Raw genomic sequence first — 21,469 nt, 5'->3', positions numbered from 1 at the left:
AGTGTTAGAACGAAGCGGATATCTCCAGTATTTTCCGAATATTTTCCCATAGGCTTAACATTACGACGTAATGACCTCTAACTGACCTCAGGTCAGTGACCTCAAAAAACCCGAAATATATGTTATACAACTCGGTGAACTTAGCACATCCTGAAAGTTTGAAGGAAATCAGTCCAAAACTGTGAGTTATGGACTGATGACTATGGACTGAAACTGTGAGACTGTGACAGGTGCAAAAAGAAAATTGAAATTTGACCATGACCTTGTACCGGTTTTTCTGACCTGGTGACCTGACCCAAGGTCACCCGGACCTGAAATTTTTCAGGTCATATGTAAAAAGGTCGCCCCATAGGCTGTGCCACATTTGGCGGCGCTGCGCGCCGCCGTTTTTACGCTATCTTCGAAAAACCTTAGGGGGGTCGCATCGACCCCCTGCCAGGGCGAGGGTTAAAGCATTCGTTTATTATTCTACTGTTCAACTAAAACATTGTTTGCCACGTTTGTTCAAGGCAGCCGCCTAGTTTATGGATCGATACATCTGGAAATGGTATGATTTGCTTCCTTTGAAGCCTTTATTTGAACTAACATATTGGAGCAATTGAAGTGAGGATATGAAATACCTATGAACGGCTATGGAAGGCACGTCAATAAAAACAGCTCAGAAACGCAGGGACGTACACATATATGTCAAGCTGTACTCGTTTTGTAAATGATGCCCTCTTATCCAAAACAGGGACACACTTATCAAACATTGATTACAAATATTAATAGCTTTTCAGCTCTGGCTGATAGTGGATTCTGACTATAAACAGGTCGCTATAGACTTAAACCTGACCCCGTATTGCCAAGACTTGGACCTGAGCCACCTCTTCTGACCTGGACCTGACTCTTTGTCACACAGGTGTGGACCTGAACGATCCGTCACTGGCTACGGACGAGTTTTGGCAGCGCTATTACGCACGGCTGTCGGAGCAGCAGCGGCCACTGGAGAACAACAGCTGGGTGGATGTCACGGTGCAGAGCGGCGACAGGGCGGCGCTCAGCTGCCGGGTCAAACTCCTCGGATCACGACCGGTCAGTGGGGTCACCGGGGGGTCATGACCGGTCATTGGGTTCATGTGGGGGTCGACTGGGGGTCATGACCGGTCATTGGGTTCATGTGGGGGTCGCCTGGGGGTCTTGACCGGTCAATGGGGTCACCTGGAGGTCATGACCGGTCAGTGGGGTTATCTGAGGGTCATGACCGGTCAGTGGGGTTATCTGAGGGTCACGACCGGTCAATGGGGTCACCTGGAGGTCATGACCGGTCAGTGGGGTTATCTGAGGGTCACGACCGGTCAGTGGGGTCACCTGGAGGTCATGACCGGTCAGTGGGGTCACCTGCGGGTCATAACCGGTCAGTGGGGTCTCCTTTGGCTCATAACGGACCAGTGCGGTCGCCTCGGGGCTATGATGAATCAGTAGGGTCAATTCGGTTCACGACCGATCTGTTGGACATTCAGCGGATGATGATGGATCAGTGGGTAACGTTGGGGTGATTTGGATCAGGGGGTCATCTTCGAGACTATTGTGGATCAATGAGGTCTCTGCGGGGACAGTAAATGGGGTTCGGTTTTTGGGGCGCGGCCGGCCGATGAAATCATTTGCTGGACCCAAAGTCGGTCGGTGCGGCGGTCGCCTGTGGTCTGTAGTGTCAAGGTCAGTGGATTCAGTTGTTGAACAGCGATCAATGAGGCCACCTTTACGGTCATGGTCAGCCGGTATTCATAAACCGCTTCATACGTGAAAGGCTTCCCGATAGGGGATCCAACTTCATTACGACTGCTAGATTGGTAATATTACTAAGTGCTCGAGCGAGGAACATATTGAATATAATTAGATAAATAAAAGAAGTTGACCTTTTCCTCGACATCAAAAATGTAAAAAGCCGAATAATATATTTAAAAAAAAAAACGGTGAGCTTTCGGCCACTGGCCTTTATCAAACCAACGTGATAACAATGTTAAAAGACGATCCTGTGAATAATCTGTCTGCCATTTTTCAAAAACCGAAGATCGTGATATTTTAGGAAAGGCGCTACTCATAAGGGCAAACTATTAGATCGATTGTCTACATAGTGTCCGATGTACGTAACATACATAATATACAATTGTACACGTAGCTGTCAAACACACATCGTATGGAAGGTATGTACACTAACGCCGATGTGCATCACACACATAACAAAATAATATACACATACACATATTAATCGATTGAGTTGAAAAGGCTACACGCTCACAAGATACACATGATACAGGCGCTTACACGATTGGCCACGACGAAAGATTTGAGTTTATGTGCGGGTGGTTTGCTTTTATAAGTAGGGATTCAGCGATTTTTCTGTCCGGGTGGTCTTTGGAGCGATAAAGGACGCGAACCTGAAGAGGAAGGGATGATTTGTTTAGCGGCGCGCCGGGGTGGTGCTCACGGAAGTGGTCTCCCATCGGGGTCCCTTCGGATGCGCTCAAGGCGTCTCGTAAATGTTCGTTAAATCTTAGTCGAACAGGTCGCTTTGTCTCGCCAATATATGTGCCGTCGTCACCCTTTCCTTCACACAACTTACAATTTAGCCTGTAGACGACGTTCTTCTGTGTACAATCACCTGAAAAATCTGATTTACACATGTTGCATCGTGGGCCTCCAGGGCAGATAGGTTTAGATAGTGATGATCTAACCAGTTTGTTTCGTAGCTTTTGGGGGTTCCTCCATGCTATCCTGACAGCTAAGCCAGATTTCCTAACTTTACTTTGAATTTTGCATAGCAGTTCTTCATCTATGTACGGTAAACATAAGAAGCCATCTTCGCCCTTGTCTCGACTAACTTTACCCATCCTGGATCTGGACCCTTGCTGTTTGACCTCACACAAGAGCCTTCTAAGAACTTTCTCTGGGTACCCATTTTGAACCAACAATGTCCAAATCTTGTCTATACTCGCCCTCTCTTTAGCACTGCTCGAAGAGTTCCTGATCGCTCGCCGAAACTGACTACGGACTTTGTTTTGTTTAGTAGACTTCGGGTGGGCTGATTTATAGTGCAGGATGATCCCTGAGTTCGTAGGTTTTATGTAAAGTTCCGTTTCAATCTTCGTAACCTGGCCCTGGGTCACTACTGTCACTAAGGTATCTAAGAAGGCCACACCCGACTTTGTACCGGAATGCTCCATGGTAAAGCGGAGTGTCGGATGAAGCGAGTTTAAATGCGACAGAAAATCTACTAAAGCCTGCTCTCCATAGGTCCATACGCCTGCGTAATCGTCAATGTACCGAACCAAAAAGGACGGTTTCTGATCCAGGTTTTCTAACGCTTTGCGCTCAAAACGATCCAGAAAGAGAATGGCTATGGGAGGAGCACATGGATTGCCCATAGCGATCCCTAGTGTTTGTCGGTAAAATTTATCATCAAACCTAAATACGTTCTTGGTGAGACAATGCTGAAGGAGATGTTTAATATCATCCTGGGAGAGACCGAAGGTATCCACCTCATCCTGGTGAGCCTCTAACTTCTCCATCACCGCAGTCGATAGCCTCAGGGATGGGGATGCTTCCATACAAATTCACAACATCTATGCTGAAGAATATAGATCCCTCGGCGAGCCCCTGTCCCTCTGAGTGAGCTGCTAACCGCTGTAGGAAATCACTAGTGTCCCACAAGTGCGTTTCCACAAAGTTCAATAGTTGCTTAAGTATGCGTTCTAAAAGACACGATGTTTTTTCCGTAGGACCCCCACAACCAGATATAACAGGCCTGAGTGGCACTGACTCCTTGTGGTCCTTAGGGAGACCATAAAATACCGGAGTCCTGCTATGGGCCGGTGTCAGCTCCTTAATGGTGTTCTCCGGCAACTTTCCTTGTGACACAGCTTTAAAAACTCTTTTAGTCTCGGCTTCTACCTTGGGGACAGGATTTTTCTCAAGAACCTCGTAGTTTGTGGAGTCGTCTAAAATAGCAAGTGACTTGTTATTTTAGTTATTTAAGTGACTTGTTATTGTTATTTAAGTGACTTGTACTAGTGATTTCCTACAGCGGTTAGCAGCTCACTCAGAGGGACAGGGGCTCGCCGAGGGATCTATATTCTTCAGCATAGATGTTGTGAATTTGTATGGAAGCATCCCCATCCCTGAGGCTATCGATGCGGTGATGGAGAAGTTAGAGGCTCACCAGGATGAGGTGGATACCTTCGGTCTCTCCCAGGATGATATTAAACATCTCCTTCAGCATTGTCTCACCAAGAACGTATTTAGGTTTGATGATAAATTTTACCGACAAACACTAGGGATCGCTATGGGCAATCCATGTGCCCCTCCCATAGCCATTCTCTTTCTGGATCGTTTTGAGCGCAAAGCGTTAGAAAACCTGGATCAGAAACCGTCCTTTTTGGTTCGGTACATTGACGATTACGCAGGCGTATGGACCTATGGAGAGCAGGCTTTAGTAGATTTTCTGTCGCATTTAAACTCGCTTCATCCGACACTCCGCTTTACCATGGAGCATTCCGGTACAAAGTCGGGTGTGGCCTTCTTAGATACCTTAGTGACAGTAGTGACCCAGGGCCAGGTTACGAAGATTGAAACGGAACTTTACATAAAACCTACGAACTCAGGGATCATCCTGCACTATAAATCAGCCCACCCGAAGTCTACTAAACAAAACATAGTCCGTAGTCAGTTTCGGCGAGCGATCAGGAACTCTTCGAGCAGTGCTAAAGAGAGGGCGAGTATAGACAAGATTTGGACATTGTTGGTTCAAAATGGGTACCCAGAGAAAGTTCTTAGAAGGCTGTTGTGTGAGGTCAAACAGCAAGGGTCCAGATCCAGGATGGGTAAAGTTAGTCGAGACAAGGGCGAAGATGGCTTCTTATGTTTACCGTACATAGGTCATAGATGAAGAACTGCTATGCAAAATTCAAAGTAAAGTTAGGAAATCTGGCTTAGCTGTCAGGATAGCATGGAGGAACCCCCAAAAGCTACGAAACAAACTGGTTAGATCATCACTATCTAAACCTATCTGCCCTGGAGGCCCACGATGCAACATGTGTAAATCAGATTTTTCAGGTGATTGTACACAGAAGAACGTCGTCTACAGGCTAAATTGTAAGTTGTGTGAAGGAAAGGGTGACGACGGCACATATATTGGCGAGACAAAGCGACCTGTTCGACTAAGATTTAACGAACATTTACGAGACGCCTTGAGCGCATCCGAAGGGACCCCGATGGGAGACCACTTCCGTGAGCACCACCCCGGCGCGCCGCTAAACAAATCATCCCTTCCTCTTCAGGTTCGCGTCCTTTATCGCTCCAAAGACCACCCGGACAGAAAAATCGCTGAATCCCTACTTATAAAAGCAAACCGCCCGCACATAAACTCAAATCTTTCGTCGTGGCCAATCGTGTAAGCGCCTGTATCATGTGTATCTTGTGAGCGTGTAGCCTTTTCAACTCAATCGATTAATATGTGTATGTGTATATTATTTTGTTATGTGTGTGATGCACATCGGCGTTAGTGTACATACCTTCCATACGATGTGTGTTTGACAGCTACGTGTACAATTGTATATTATGTATGTTACGTACATCGGACACTATGTAGACAATCGATCTAATAGTTTGCCCTTATGAGTAGCGCCTTTCCTAAAATATCACGATCTTCGGTTTTTGAAAAATGGCAGACAGATTATTCACAGGATCGTCTTTTAACATTGTTGTCACGTTGGTTTGATAAAGGCCAGTGGCCGAAAGCTCACCGTTTTTTTTTTTAAATATATTATTCGGCTTTTTACATTTTTGATGTCGAGGAAAAGGTCAACTTCTTTTATTTATCTAATTATATTCATTACGACTGCTATTTTGCTTGGCATACACGCGATGCATATGTGAGAGACGCCAAAGCAGCTTGCTACTGATAATTGGAGTTTCACATTTACATTTGTGGCCGCGGGCAGCGTTTCAATGGGAACTATGAATAGCTGAAGGTGATCAGAATTCAGGCAGCGAATATAATCCCCCCGCGGCCGCCGGGACGATTTATGTCACTTGGGACCCGGTTTGTCATCGCTCATGGCAGGGATGACCTGTGCTCGGTGACATAAGCTATGGAGACGTCAAAAGCCGACGGTTTAAGAATAATTTTTAAACCCGCGAGAAGTTCAAATAGCTGATTGGACCTGAATGATCGAGAGGACAAGGCATTTATCAACAGAACAGTGCAACTCGCAACAGCTTGTGGCATATTGAAACGAGTCAAAACCTCCTCTGAGTAATGCATAACCAGTGTTGTCAAATACTCGTAATATCAATCTACTGATGGAGGCTACTGGTCAATAAGCGTTGAACAGAGCGTAGCGCATTAGCAGTCGCTGGTTTCCATTGCATCCAAGCTAATTTTTAATTTTATTTATCATCATAGCAATGGTCATGAATCGCCTTCCCTGTCATGCTAACAGTTCTTACCAAATATGACTTGATTGACTTGAAAGGTGCCAATCAAATTAACCCGCGCCCCGTTGGGCTCTGCCGAGCAACGCGCCCCGTTGGGGGGGGGGGGCCATTTTGGCCCCCCCCCTAAGATCTCGAGAACCACGCAACGTAGCGACAAGCGGCAAACGGTGTTGGATAGTCCTATCAGGGAACTACCTTGTGACCCAATTTTATTGACCTAGGTCAAACCGATGACGTCACAGGTCAGGTCAAAGGTCCAATTTTCACCGTTTACAGGCATTTCAAGAAATGCGCTGTAAAATCGAGTAAAATGCATTTCATTGAAAATCATCTATGGGGAAATGTTCTTCAAACACATATTTTGCTATTTGAGGTCACTGATACCAGGTCAGGTCACAGAGGTCAGGTCACTGGGGGGTCACAATATGAAAGTGTCGTGTGATACATGTTTTATGGTCCATTTTACATGACAAATGCGATTATGTGGGTCAGGCAGCCTTTGGGGCCAGCTTAGGTCACGTTTTGGTCAAGGTCAGGTCAAGGTCAGGTCAAGGTCAGGTCAAATTAGGTCAAATTTCAAAGTTGATATTTTTGCATAAAATGGGTATCGAATCGATGCAGCTCGTCACGGGGAGTTCAATGGTGGTCTTTGTTTTGCCGTACGAGGTCTAGAATCGCTAAAAATTGAGTTCAAAAATTTGACGTCATCATTTTTGAACAGTTTTTTCGCTATAACTTGGCCAAAAAACGAGATATCGATCTGAAATTTGGTATGTATATAGAAGAGCGCAGGGACTATCACATATATTCCGGGTTTTTTCGAAATTCGGAAAATTTTTGGATTTTTTTTTAGTTTTTCTAAAAAATCAATTTTTTGAAATTTTTTGGGTCAAAAACCCAAAATTTTGAAAATCCGAGATAGCAGTTTTGTAGCGCCGCTTTTTGTCTACTAGACCATATAAAGAACTTTGAAATTGCTTGATAACTGTAGATTTGGTGAGCGTTTCAAGATTGCATGTTTTTTGCTCATTTTTGCTCGAACATGACCTCAGTTTGACCTCAATAACTCCTGACCTAAGGTGACCTAAGACTTGAAATTTGGTGTGAAGGTGTCAAATTGATGCCCGGGAAGGTACTGAAAATTTGGCGGCGCTGCGCGCCGCCATTTTCTTGCTATTCAGGAAAAACCACAGGGGGGGGGGGCAAAATGCCCCCCCAACGGGGCGAGGGTTAAAAAAGACAGTTTAAGAATGTTCATAAATCAAATTACATAATCCCTATATCTCCCTCTCGACATCATCGTTGTATCCAACGTCAGTTGACAGTTTGCACCCGAATGAAATTAAAAAAGAAACAAAGAAGCAAACTGTTTGCTGATTTTTCCCAACGCTGCGCGTCAACCATACATTCATCTACCTGTGAACTGCATAAGTACACCGGCACAGCAAATGTCCGTACGTAGGTGTGTGCCCACTGGGTTTGCTGTAGAATGGAGGACCTGAGCACCCGTCACCCGGCTGGGTGCCCATTGTTCACTGTCTGAAACGGCACTTGGCAAACTCGATAGGCCCATGTCATTCGTTTATCTCAGCTGGAGTTATCTGCCGAACTTGTCCTCCCAGGGGAGCGGAACTTTGTGCCGACAGTGCACGCAGGTGTTCCGACTGTCGACCTTTAGTGACTCGGGGCTGTTGATGTATGTTTGCTTATGTCGTATCGTGCATGAAAAAGGTAACTTGGTTTATAACTAATTTTGGCATTAAAGCAGTTGGGTTGTTGTTTTTAGTAGCTTTTACCGTAATTAATGGTAAAACCAGTAAAAAATGAAATTTCTGAGGTCATTAAGTTGAAGATTCGCCATGTCATTTCAGTCAGTCATATTTTTAGCATAGTTAGTATGCTTTGTGATGATAATTGATGGGTAGGAAAACGAGTGAGGTGCTGCAACGGTAGCAGGCATTCAAAATGACCATGCCAATGTTATGTCGTACCATGACACTTCAACTAAAACTCTGTAAAAAGGGGAAGCCTGAACAGAAAGAGGAACAAAAAGTATCGCTCTTATTCACTCACCCACTCACTTACCCAATCACTCACTCACCCACTCACTCACTCACTCACTCACTCACTCACTCACTTACTATGTATATCTTACGCACTCTCTATGTATATCTGCCAATCTCACTCCCACGCTGCTCACTGCACCGCACACTACACAGTGCGATTGACGAAGAGCTAGCAACCGGATCTGGCCGAATCTGGAAGCGCTGATTAACTTCGGAATGTAGTCGTTTTTCACGACAAAGCTGACTGCACCTGCAATGTTTCTATGGCGCAAGAGCTCAGCCAAACAAGCGGTAAATGGAGTTCGAAGTACTAAACAGCCAGCCACTGGCAATGTATTATGCAATGTTATTGCGTTAACACGCGCAGTGAAAGGGTTCAGAGAACAGGAAGAGGAAGAGCGGGGAAAGGCTACATTCTCCTCCCTTAGATCTCAGCTCCTATGGAAACCAAAAAAAGCGAAATTTGGGAGGTAGGTGAGGGTGGCAGGGAACTATCGTGTTTTAATTTCAAGATGCCAGGTAAATGTCTTCAAGGTCGGTCAAATGAGGTCAAACGGGGTCAAATTTGCCAGATGAGGGTCTTTTTGTGTTTACATGGTCATACCTCAAAAAGTTATTAGAAGATCTTCTTGAATCTTTCACTTTACGACGGCACATCACATTTTGAGTATATATTGAGAATCTCTAGTTAATCCAGCTATGATAATGGCAATAAGAACTCTGCTAAGAGTAAGATATCTTCCGGTTGACGGGGAACTGCCGACGCGGAAAGCGTTTCAGCCGCAATTTTGTGTTTGTACACTCGTAACTCAAAATGTTACTGGCTTATTTTCGTGTTTCTTTCGCCTTTCTCTTTCGTCTTTCTTCTTGGATTGCCTGTAGATTTATAAATCTTCATTGAGATGTTGACGCGAATCGATCACTATAATTAGCAGCATAAGCTGTGCAAGCAAAGACGGAACCGTCCGGCGCCGGCAGTGAGAATCGGCCAGCGTCGTGTCGGCCGCTGCGCCGCCGCTCAGGCGGGATTTTTTTTTTTAAAATTTATATCTCTGTTCCCAAAAAAAGTTGTAGACCAATTTGCTTATTGCTTTCACGGCAAGATGCACAACTCAATGTTAAGCAGGTACTGACAGTTTAACGTTAGTAGAATGATTACGGCGTGATATATTTGTGAGAAATAGGGGAGGGGGGGGGGAATTCGCCACTTCCACTGCGCGTGGCTTTGAACTTCGTGATAGCTTGTGATTGTTTTAGGTTAGTTTTTAGTTCCTGTTCATTCATTTATTCCTTTATTCATTTTTTCCATGCATCCGTCCATTTATTCATTCATTCATCATTTATCAATTCATATTCTCTCTTCTCTTTCTCTCTCTCTCTCTCTCTCTCTCTCTCTCTCTCTCTCTCTCTCTCTCTCTCTCTCTCTCTCTCTCTCTCTCTCTCTCTCTCTCTCTCTCTCTCTCTCTCTCTCTCCCTCTCTCTCTCTCTCTCTCTCTCTCTCTCTCTCTCTCTCTCTCTCTCTCTCTCTCTCTCTCTCTCTCTCTCCGTATATGGGTGTTTATTTGTGCATAGGTATAACGTCTTTGTAAATCTTTACCACTGTCAGACAGATCGACCCGGCATTTATTTGACTCATGAGTGTCTGCCTTTGCTCACTATAAGCTCAAGTCACTGACGAGCTCCATGCAGCCTGTAGCGTGACTTTTGCCATAGAGTGCAGGCGACTTACACTAGAGTGAACAAACACCAAGCCGGCTCCAACCGGTAAAATGCAGTTCGGCAAATTGTCCTGTAACCGGCTCCAACTGGTCTCTGAGCACTGACCAGCCGGCTAAAGCCAGACGGGCTCTCACTACCGAGCTAATGGGAGAACAAACCATGTCATCTTTCATTACACAGCAGACAGTGCTCCTTTCGAGTCCCATGAGCAGAAAGGCACTGCTCGCAGACAGCTAATGGAAACCATTTCTCTGTCTGCTTGTTGCTCATTCGAAATGTATTGGGTAGCATTAGGCAGCCAGGAACAAAGGCATCTATTACGGTGATCGGAACGAGGCAGATGCTCAGAGCATGGTCCTGAGGCAATCAGGGAATTGGACGGCCGCGTATAGCAGACTGATGTAGAGACTGCATTTGTTTGCTACTTTTAATTTTTAGACTTTCTTTACATCTCCTATGCTACGAAAATATTAACCGATGCTTGATACATGCAAACATATTTTTTTAGCGTCAGACACAATGGCTTGAAATGTAGACGACCTTCACGGACGCATCCCGTATCGCCCCGTGTCATCGCCGTCATGTGCGGGGCCAATTACACCAGGATGCGGCCCGTGCCGTCTCTCCGGTGCTGTGCGCCGGCCCGTGGCACTTGCCTAGGTCGAGCGTTACACGGCTCGTCGTCAACGACAGCAATTGGTGACATCCCTAGCAACAGGCGGCACATGGAACTCACCGTCCGACCGGGGAGGGTGTTTTACGGCTGGCAGTTAGTGTGCTTCTTGATCTTGGACAGGTAACTGAGAGTCACAGTATAGATTGTGATGGCATCGAAGTGATAGGTCAGCTTATGTAAGGAGTGAAGACTCGAAGCTTGAATAGCGGCCAGTGGGCAGACTGTTATAATAACCTGTGACATGATGGCATGGCCATCCAGATCAGATTGCAGAAGAGATGCGTCACGTGTAAAAGTCTGTAGATTCCACTAAAAAAGTTGCTGGCATCTTCCGAGAATGCGTAAAGATTGGTAATAGGTATCAATCTCATAAATAATTGCACAATGACATGCAATTTCTTTTTTAACCCGCGCGGGGCTGGGGTCTCCAGCCGAACGCGCGGGGCTGGGGGGGGTAAATTTTACCCCCCCCCCTGTTATCTCCCGAACTAATGGTCCGATTTGGAAAATTCAAACGCCAATCGAAAGCTCTCATCACGAACTACTAAAAACATGTACTTTATTTTAAGTTTGAGGTCAAGGTCAAGGTCAGGTCAAGGGTACAAATTGCAAGTTTCTACAGTATCGGCCTTGCACCGTAGTTGCCGAAGAATGGAGTCATGGACCGAGACTGATCGCCCAAAACGTGTTCTTAGGCTACCAAGACAATATTCGTTGCATACAATATCATTCAGAGGTCAAGGTCAAGGTCAGGTCAGGTCAGGTCACCAAAAAACAAAATATAGAAAAGGGCATGTGCGACACATGTTTTATGGGTCATTTTACTCATAGAATTCAATAGGCACACTCAATAAGTGATATGGACCACCTCTGGATGAATTTCAGGTCGAGGTCAGGTCAAGGTCAGGTCAAGTGAGGTCAAATTTTGAAAATGGTTGTTAAGGCCTAAAAAGGTGTCTATCTGATGCAGTTTTTCACGGCGAATCGAATGGTGCTATTTTGGTTTCCGTACGAGGTCTAGAAGTTCCAAAAAAGTCATTTTTCAAAAAAATTGTGTGTCGTGACGTCATAAAATTTTAAATAACTCCCACATTTTTGAACCGATTCTTCTAAAATTTGGTATGTAGGTGCACATAGACCACTTCTCTGACATATATTCCGTTTTTTTCGATAGACTCAAAATTTTGGATTTTATAATGATTTTCCCAAAAAAGTCAGTTTTTTGAAAAAAATTAGGCCAAAATCCAAACTTTTCAAAAAACCGAGATAGCCATTTGATAGACAAAGTAAAGTTACGTATAACCTTTTTTGTTACGTCTTGATTCCTTTAAAAATGAAGATGTTAGCGGTGTTTGAACTTTTGCCGTTTTTGAGGTGAAAATGGCGAACATGACGTCACTAAAACGTCAATTTCTCAAAAAATCTCCGACGGATTTCGCTCAAATTTTCAGGGAATGTGTCAAATTGATGTAAGAAAAGGTACTGAAAGTTTGGCGGCGCTGCGCGCCGCCGTTTTTGAGATATCGCAAAAATTCGCGAGGGGGGGTAAAATTTACCCCACCCAGCCCCGCGCGGGTTAATCGTCTGTGTTATAATTATGGAAATATATTTCTACTTTCTTCATCGTCGTGACATAACTAATTGAGTCAGATGCTCAAATATGAGTAATTGTTTATTTAAGGGACATAGGGCTTTGGAGCCCTATCGCCATAAATGCCGTCAGACCAGCGTACCCAAGCACACAACACCTCTAAGTGGTTCCATCTTAATAGTCAAAGTTATTGCTCATTTCAGGCGTCTACCTAGTAGCTTTAGGGTCATTATGAGCTAATGTGTTGATAGCTATCGCCAGGCCATCCACTTTCTAGTGACGAGCATTCTTATGAGTTAATGCTATGGTTAATTCATTGAAGACACTTTTTTGATAAATAGCGAATTAAGTGGTGCATCATTAGCCTTGTTGCGGTTCTTGTCCGGTCCTTTATAGCGTTGCGCAGTGCGTGTTGGGGCTGATCCTATGGCCAAGTTGGACTGGTCCATTTTCGGGCGTCTTATCGGTCGGCCGATTACGCGGCGCAGAAGGACGGCCGGGGCGGCGGCGGCGGCGGCGGCGGCGCCCGTCTCCGGCTCCGGACGGGCAGTCCCCGGCGGTCGTCGCCTTTTGTCCGGGAGCGGCGGCGGCGGTGGTCGGACCGTCTGTGATGGATGACGCGGTGGAGATAGCACCGCCACCACCTGCGACAGCGCATACAAATGCCTGACGCCTCCCGATTTATCCCACACCCCCTCAGCCCCCCCTCTCCGTTACGAGACGCCCCGCGGCAGTGGTGAGCGGAGGGGTCGGAATTACACCTTTTACCACGCACCATCGTTCCTCATTAGCTGGTCTTCGACCCGCTATAGGGGAGAGTGGGGCACATTCGTGCAAAAAATGGATAAACCCATATATCTGTTCTTTGGTTAGTGCAATGGCAAAATTGTTGATTGTAGTATGGAAAGGAACTATTGCAGATAGTTTTCCTCTTTAAAAGTTATCCTATAAAATTATTGCTTCCATTAGAAAAAAAATGACTTTTATTAACTCTGAACATTTGCACGAAACTGCCCCACCTATGGGGCACATTCGTTCAAGAGATGGGGCACTTCCGTTCACCCGGCAAAATTCGAGAAATTACCGGGCATTACCAGAAATTTACCAAAGGAAATTGGCAGGGGGTCATTTCACTTGATTCCTTTCGACAAGAATGCATTGCACAACAAATGTAGAAAGAATGGGCTGGCCAACAAGAATGTGCCAACTGCCGGCCTCCGTGACCTCGCCAAGTTCGCGTGAATTGCTCGTCACGACGTCGCAAGCAGTCGAGACTGAGTCAGGCGAGCGTCATTAGAGAAACCTACTACAGATAAAGTCATAAATCGCAAAAACTAAAAAAAATATGCACGAATGTGCCCCCAGGCAGTGCGTACACGAACCTGCCCCACAACGTTATTAGTAATATATTTCAAAATTTCTTTTTGAAAAAATGACACTTTTTCAACAAACAAGTTTGCAGCAGTTCCGTGAATAGAGTGGGCTTCTTCACCCCCAATTTTGAAAAGCTGAACCACATTTCCGAGTCAGGATCACGAAAATGGATGATATGAGAAAAGTTTGGAAAGCTCACGAATATTACAAATTTGCGTTTTTATCAAGCATGACAGCAGGTACAGTGTTGTCTTCTACGGTGAACGAAGGGCGGCAATGATAGACATATTTCCATAATTTACCTTGAGCTCGTGCAGTCACTCGTGTTCCCATACACTGTAAAAAAATCTTACAAGCCCCTTGTAGGAAAACCGCTGGCGCAAAAATGAGCATGCAGCGACGTGTAAAAATCGCCTCATATTTAGCTAGTAAGAGGGTACAAGCTTGTTTCGTTAGTAAATGACAAGCCCACGCCTCATAAACCGAGCACCCCCGTGTCAGCCCCTCGTTTCGTTATTCGGTACCTCGTTTGAAAACGAGGGCAAAACCAGCAGATCGGTACGCCGATTAGGCTCCTTAGCAGGACTCGCCTGGTAACCCAACCAGCTAGCGCCTGCTATTGCTGCCCAGTAGTAATACTAGCTCAATTGCGTCACCCCCCCCCCCCCCCTCCTTCTCCCCAGCCGCCCCTCCGACTGGTGGACGACCCGGCCAACGACAGCCACGCCACGTTACAAAAAAAAACATACACAAAAATAACGTGTATTACTTATTAGCATACGATACAAAATATCTAAATATATACATATTACAATATCATAGCGGAGTGGTGCAAAAGCTGATTCGAGTCACCACCAATAACATTCACAAAATAATACGGTTGCATGAGACACGATCGGGCACTTCCACGGGCTTTGACGCAACGGCACTTACAACAGGCGAGTGAGCAAGTTGATCCTGCCATGTCAGGTACATTGTGCACTGTGCAGTCCATCAAATATTTGCCATACTTTGCAGATTCAAGCAAGTTTTTTCCTGGGCGAGGCTTACCAACAGAAATATCGCTGGCTTCCGGTATACCTTTAACCTTCATGCCTCAGTCTTCCACAACTTTAAGCAACTCTGCAAACAGAAAAGAAAATTAACTGCTGATTTTAAAATATCAGTGAGGATGGCTTTATTATCTACATCAACTGACTTTTGTATAAGATAAATCAATGTGAGGCAATATGTGTAGCTTACACATTTGGAAAAAAAGGCTAGACAGCAACTGAAAGAAAGTCCGTCTTCCAACAGTCGGAATTCAAACGAAACAGTGGCCCACAACGGTCAAAGGGTGAATTCTATGACGCAACATGTGTTCAGAATATTACAAAATGAATAAAATGTCCCCCATTGCTACGTAAATATCATATCAATATAACGTACCTTCGGAATATCCCCGCCCGAGAACTTCACAACGCACCGTGCCACAACACAACCGCACCAACCGCCGGCAGCCGCAGAACTGAACAATGGCGGCCGGAAATGACGGCCCCGCGCCGGAAGTTAAGGACGCGTTTTAGAAGCAGTCTCAGACTCGTCGCTGCTCACTGTAGCAGGGATTTATGAGGCACTACCGAATCAAAGTCGTTTCGCCTCATTCGGCAACACGAAAACCCTACCAGGACTAGTCCGATGATGAGTTTCCGACTAGGTGGCGTGTGCGCAGGATTATATTTAAAGCACGTGCAGGGCGGTGCCTCATTAGCCGACATAATAATTATATGACACGATTATGAAACACGCATGTAACTAGCATGCAACAAGCTTCTGGCGGATTTAATTATGAGACTATGCGTAGTTTTCCGACACAGCGCGAAATCTGTTGATAAGCAGGAAGGGGTGTAAGGGAAGCATTTAAGTTATTAGGTTACCGTTTGTAACCAATTGTTTCACGAGGCCACTCTTTAACTAACAACCCTCAGGCTGATAATGTCCCTATATATAACAGCAAGGTACAATGGACTACCGTGTAACCCACTCCTTGTCATAGAATTGGCTCGTGACATTTTTTTACAGTGTATAAACTGCTGAAAACGAATGTGCCCCATGCACGAATGTGCCCCACTCTCCCCTACACCAGCCTTGTATACGGGTCTTTGCTGTCCCGGCTTGCTACGAATCCCGTCGGCGTCGGTTGGATCGCTGTACGGATTAAAGGCATTAAAATAAAACCTGCTTCACGGCGAAACTTTGGGTACATCATTTCATTTTTCCATATTTGAACCTATCATTATATAGGTTCATCCATAATAGTCCATTGCCGTCATCATGCAGATCAAACACCTGTTTATTTGTTTTTAGGAAATAATTATTTAAGCATTTTGGAATATTACAAACACTTTTATCTCCCCATTTCACAAATCGGCGAATGACCTTCCAATCTACAAGCTGTTCAGCTTCGGATTTGGTTTCAAACAAATCGCCTCTCAATCCCAAAGAAAATTCGCCGGCAGACCATCAGGTTATAGCAGGTGAAATGTCTCGGGCTCGAGAGCAAAACTAGCATAGTTTCTCGTTTGGGGCTGATGGGATGCCTGAATCAGAATGGATGTTCAATATTGACGCTGAAAGCCTACAGAGATTGTTTTCTATTTCTTCCGCGAGCAAGGCACGAGGACGGCTGAGACCGTGAAGTACACACCATTCACAATGTTGTGTGACACTGATACAAACACGTTACCAAACGAGAGAACGGCTTAAAAACGTCGCCGGAGAAAGCCGAGCCGCGGCCGTGTGAGGGGGACGGATATTTATCGGGGCGTTCTGTTAGCACGGCTAGCTCTGGGAGCAGCTGGCCGCATTGGCCCGGTGCCAGACAGCCGGCCGTAAAGAAGTCAGCAGTGGAGTTGTGTCGTCCATACGCGGCGGTCTGTGGAGCCGACCCGGCCTGCCGGCCTGGCCCCAGACGCAGCGGCGGCCATTCGCCCAGCCACCCAATGAGGATGTTGGCCGCGCGCTGAGCACCGAATTTAGCTGACAGCACGAGCGTGTTGTCCTGGCCCGGCCCGCCGCGGCGCATCCGTAAAACCACGCAACGGCCGTCTGCGGCCGACAGCCCGCCCCCAATAGCGCCGCTTTAGTGGCCCGCAATAGCACGTTTCACGCATATAGCCGTGTTACTTTGGAAACATGGCGTAACTGGTCTTATCAGTTCGCTTTTATTTCATTTTATGTGAACAAATAGAATGGGCAGTAGGGCGGGTCATCCGAGAACTTTTTTTCGAGGACACACAATGAAGACCGAAATTCCTACGGAGCATGTCACAAGAAGACTGTGTGAATTTTTTCAATTTTTTTGGTTGAGGTTGCGGGTCGCCGCAGCCAATTAATCAACCGGGGTTTTCGCTACATTTTCACTGCACGCGAGTTTTGAGCACAAATATCATATGATTAATTATTTTCAAATATATACCTCGAAACTTCAGCTATTCCTCAACCTATTCTGCAAGTCTGTTGGCTGTATCTCTTTAAGTGTGGCCATGGTGCCATGCTCTCTGTATCGGTTTTCCGCAACTCGATTGCAGCGCCATCTCTTGAGAGGACTGTTAACCTTGCGTCGGCCGAGACAATATGCATTCTGCTGATGCGATCTTAGGACGCTGATGAAAAAAACGTAAGGCACAGGAGCGTATATAGCGTGAAAGCTGTCAATTGCAATTAAAGTAGCCATGAAATGTACATATTGGGGGTTCACCTGACTTAAGCACAGCCATTATGCGCCAAGTGCGATAGTGTCCGCTGGACCTATTAGTCATTTGATTCTGCGCTGAGACTTCAGCAGCATTATTTTCAGTTTTGGCTTCGATTATTTCCTTGCATGTAAATTTAACCTTTCTTTTGAAATGCAAACCTAGTGTTGGAACTGAACAGTAGCAGCTCAATTGCAGAATAACTAAGTACTAAGTTAGCCTCGTCAACTTAGCCCGGCTTCATCTGACAACAGACTGAGGATGAGTTGCGAGGTATCCTGCTGATCGGCGATCCGCGTATCATATCACTGCCCGAGTCGCGCGTTCTCATCGGACCATCAGATCCTATTTTGATTACCTATTGGGGCTGGGCCACCGCAACAAGCAGTGGAGCATCGAGCTTTGAGGGAAACTGACCTCATAATAACCGCGGTAGTAGCTGCTAAGTGGTCTCCGACGCAATTTGTGATCCCAATCATGTGACATTGTTGCAGTTAGTGGAAAGGAGCCTCCATGTCGAAACGGAACTAATGCCGCGTGGTGGTCCTCGGTGACACTTCACATTCTGTTCTCGGATAGGCAAGTGATTACAAAGGAAATGCCCTTCTGCATTTTACGTGCATAAGGATGCGTCGTTTATCATGATAAATAGGATAGCCGTGCTGGATCATCGGCTATGACGAGCCTGTTGGACGAGCATATTGCTTCAGTAAATGAGCCCGGTAGTCAATACTTATTCTATTTTACACCAAAATCAGACAAGGGCCAAACTATTAAACAAGTTTACAAGACTTGTGGAAAAGCCACTGGACTAAAGCTGCGCCGATCAGTGGACCATTTACCAAGAGTGCCTGTGCATCGAGCAGGAACCGTTCGTGCCGTTTCGGGCAACGCCATGCAGTCCAGATCAGAGAACACTTCTGAACAGCCCGGAAGCAGGCGTCACGCTCTTGACAAATCCTGATGTAGCTGTCAGTAAGGAAGATTGAGCCCTTGAATTTGGTAAAATGGCTTACGTTGGCAGCTTGCAAGTTACGTATTCCGTCGCGATCGCCCATCATACAACATATATTGACTAGCTTCGAACTATCACCGAGTTCAATGTTGTTCACTATGTCCCAATGTGGTCCGAAATTACGGAGTAAACATTGCAGAGACGGATTACTCCAAAGCATTCAGCTATTGCGAGACCTCTCAGCTCACCGGTCTGTGTTATTCGCCCAGTGATCGACAGGAATAAGTACCGGGCTCACTATAGGAAACTTGTTTGGGCTGTACTGGCCGATACAGACAGCCAGCAAACAGTGCATACATGTACACTGCGATGCTTGCTGAACTAAGGAATGGTGATAAAAAGACTCGAGACACTTATGGCAAAAAAGTATAGGAAGCGAATGAGGCAGGAGACATAAAGATATGCGATTCTATCAGCATTTTGCAATAAACAAGTCATGCACTACATGCACCTCATAGATAGGTCCAAAGAACGCGTTACAGAGTCACCAATAGCAATCTCGCTGGAAGAGGGTGACCTTCGACCCGCTGCTTAACAAATTAATTTCGATCCGGTGCATACCCATACTCACTACTCAGGCAGTGGAGCGAGCCGTCCGGTTCCTAACTTAGGCAGCATACGTTGCTGTTATTAAGAGAGCACGTCTCGGTTACATCACGTGTGCCATCAGGACGCAATGCAACGCTCTCATGCCGGCGTTTGAATCAATTATCGAAGTGTGATTTTCTGTCCTAGGACGGTTAGGTGGCTGGCTACATTGCATTCAAAAATGAACATACGGTTTGGACTGATGTTATCTGTCTGCAAAACTTAATTTAACTGATAAACATATAGGTATCAAAGTTAAGCATCTCGCTGTTTTCTTGGCGAAATCACTATAGGTATAGCTTCCGGAGCAATTTATGATTCCTGAAGTATTTCGGATCGAATGGGTACAACTCACCTAGTGTCAAATAAGGAACACCAGACACCTAGGAACACCAAAGAACACCATATACCCGACGTGGCAGCGGCTGCGTCAGCTTTTAACGGTCGGAAAGCCGTCAAAATCAATGTTATGCCAAACTCGCTCAATAGATGGCGCTGGTTTCGTTGCGCTCAGAGCGCCGATGCTAATCGCTATTCTGAGCACGATTCTGCCACTGGGGTTTCCAAACTTTGTGAAGAGGTGGGGGTAAGCATGTAGAAATAGGAAAGTGGTAAATATAGTACCTTTCTCGAATTTTTCCCACTACATTTTGCAAACAACGAGAAAAATTAGCAAAAGTGGTCTCGAAAAACCGTTGACGGCGCGCCCAGTTCTTTTTCAAAAATTCGCAAAAAATATGTTTTAAACCGTTTTATGGATCAGCCCGTAGGAAAATCGCTCTTCACTTGGAAACTTTTTCCATCGACCCGCCCTAATGGGCAGACTATAAAGGGGGCTTGTTAGCTCTGCTGAATTCTGGCGCGATCTGCATCCATATTGATGACTTCATTGCTCAGTCGCCAGACCAGTGAGCATAATTTTGTGATATCATGAACCATATGCATTCAAACAAACACACATATTTCAACATTTGCTTACATTGAGCCCCCTATAACCCTCCGAAACGGCCTCTTACGACCTTCATAGCTTCTACTAGGCTCATACTGAAACAAAATATCATAGATTGGCCGGCCGCGACCCAGCCTCATGCCCTACCACACCCCGTCTCCGTCTGCGTTATCCCCAAACCGACGTCACAAGAGCTGCTTTCTCATACAGTTCTCCGACTCTGCCGCAGATTTCGTGGATCCGTCGGCGTGACTTTCACGTACTAACCTCTCGATCGACGGTGTTCACGAATGACGCTAGATTCAGCGTGCAGCACCGCTCCGGGCCCGTCGAGGACTGGGCGCTCTCCGTGAGTCCCGTGACAGCCTCGGACAGCGGCGTCTACGAGTGTCAGGTCAGTGGGGGAAGGGGACATGGGGGATAGAGGTGAGTCCATGGGCAGAGAATAGCGTCGGTGGATCAGTGGAATGTGGATGGAGAGGACGGTCATTAGGAGCACGGTGAGGCAATGGTTGTGGGACAGAGAACAACGCGAGGTCCGAGGGGAGGATAAGCCAGGGTGGGCCAGGTGGGCCAGCACCGCGGTGGCATGTGCCGATTTTTTTTTTGGGGGGGGGGGGATTCCGCCATGGCTTGAGTCCCTTAAATGTTACTGATGAGCCCTTCAGTAATTAAAACTCCCGTGTCGCGGCGCATTGGAAGACCAAATATTTTATTCAAAGGCACGCCAAAAACAGCAGGAAACACAGGAGTCGTCTGTTCCCTGAAGTAAGCGGTCGGTAGACATAGTCATGACAATGTATTCCCAATTCCCATGACATATTTGCTCCGTGTACCATTCTGGGTCAACATCAGGTTTGCAGGGCAGTGTCCGAGAAAACTTTGTTTGTGAGCAGTGAACCATTATGAGACAGCCCAGTTCAGGTCACATTACATAAGAGTTCAGCACATGTGGGGGCTATGAGCTCATTTGAATTAATCATACGGATAAATGTAACACGCAATATGCAGAACTTCCGTTACATAAAACATCAGTTTCGTGGCGAGGCTTTAAACGGGATTTTGGAATCAAGTTTTCCGCTTAATGAGCTAGCTTCTGTGAAAAGAGGACCTCCAGATTCGCCTTGCGTAGGCGCTGGATTTTGCAATCAGTAGAAAGTACGTAGGTACCATACTGCTCGAACAATAGGTACTTCCCTGGAGCGTTGGGCTATTGGTTTGAACTAAATCGATATTCACCTAAAATATTTACATGACTGAAATACCCAAAAACCAATTAA

The 21,469-nt window shown here is 45.9% G+C and overlaps 1 protein-coding gene across 1 annotated transcript in view; it reads left to right on the top strand.

The window, feature by feature from the left end:
• LOC122368424 (hemicentin-2-like) overlaps nt 1-21,469 on the top strand; it is a 43,937-nt gene that overhangs the window by 8,706 nt on the left and 13,762 nt on the right. The window contains exons 2-3 of the mRNA XM_043342335.1: nt 902-1,074; nt 20,419-20,583. Coding sequence (XP_043198270.1) covers nt 902-1,074; nt 20,419-20,583 — 338 coding nt within the window. The remainder of the gene's footprint in view (nt 1-901; nt 1,075-20,418; nt 20,584-21,469) is intronic.

The sequence above is a fragment of the Amphibalanus amphitrite genome, unplaced genomic scaffold (genome assembly GCF_019059575.1).
Source record: "Amphibalanus amphitrite isolate SeventyFive unplaced genomic scaffold, NRLGWU_Aamphi_draft 000946F_arrow, whole genome shotgun sequence".
NCBI lineage: Eukaryota > Metazoa > Arthropoda > Thecostraca > Balanomorpha > Balanidae > Amphibalanus > Amphibalanus amphitrite.
Note: the sequence above shows the minus strand (reverse complement) of the source record. Positions and strands in the feature narration are given on the sequence as shown.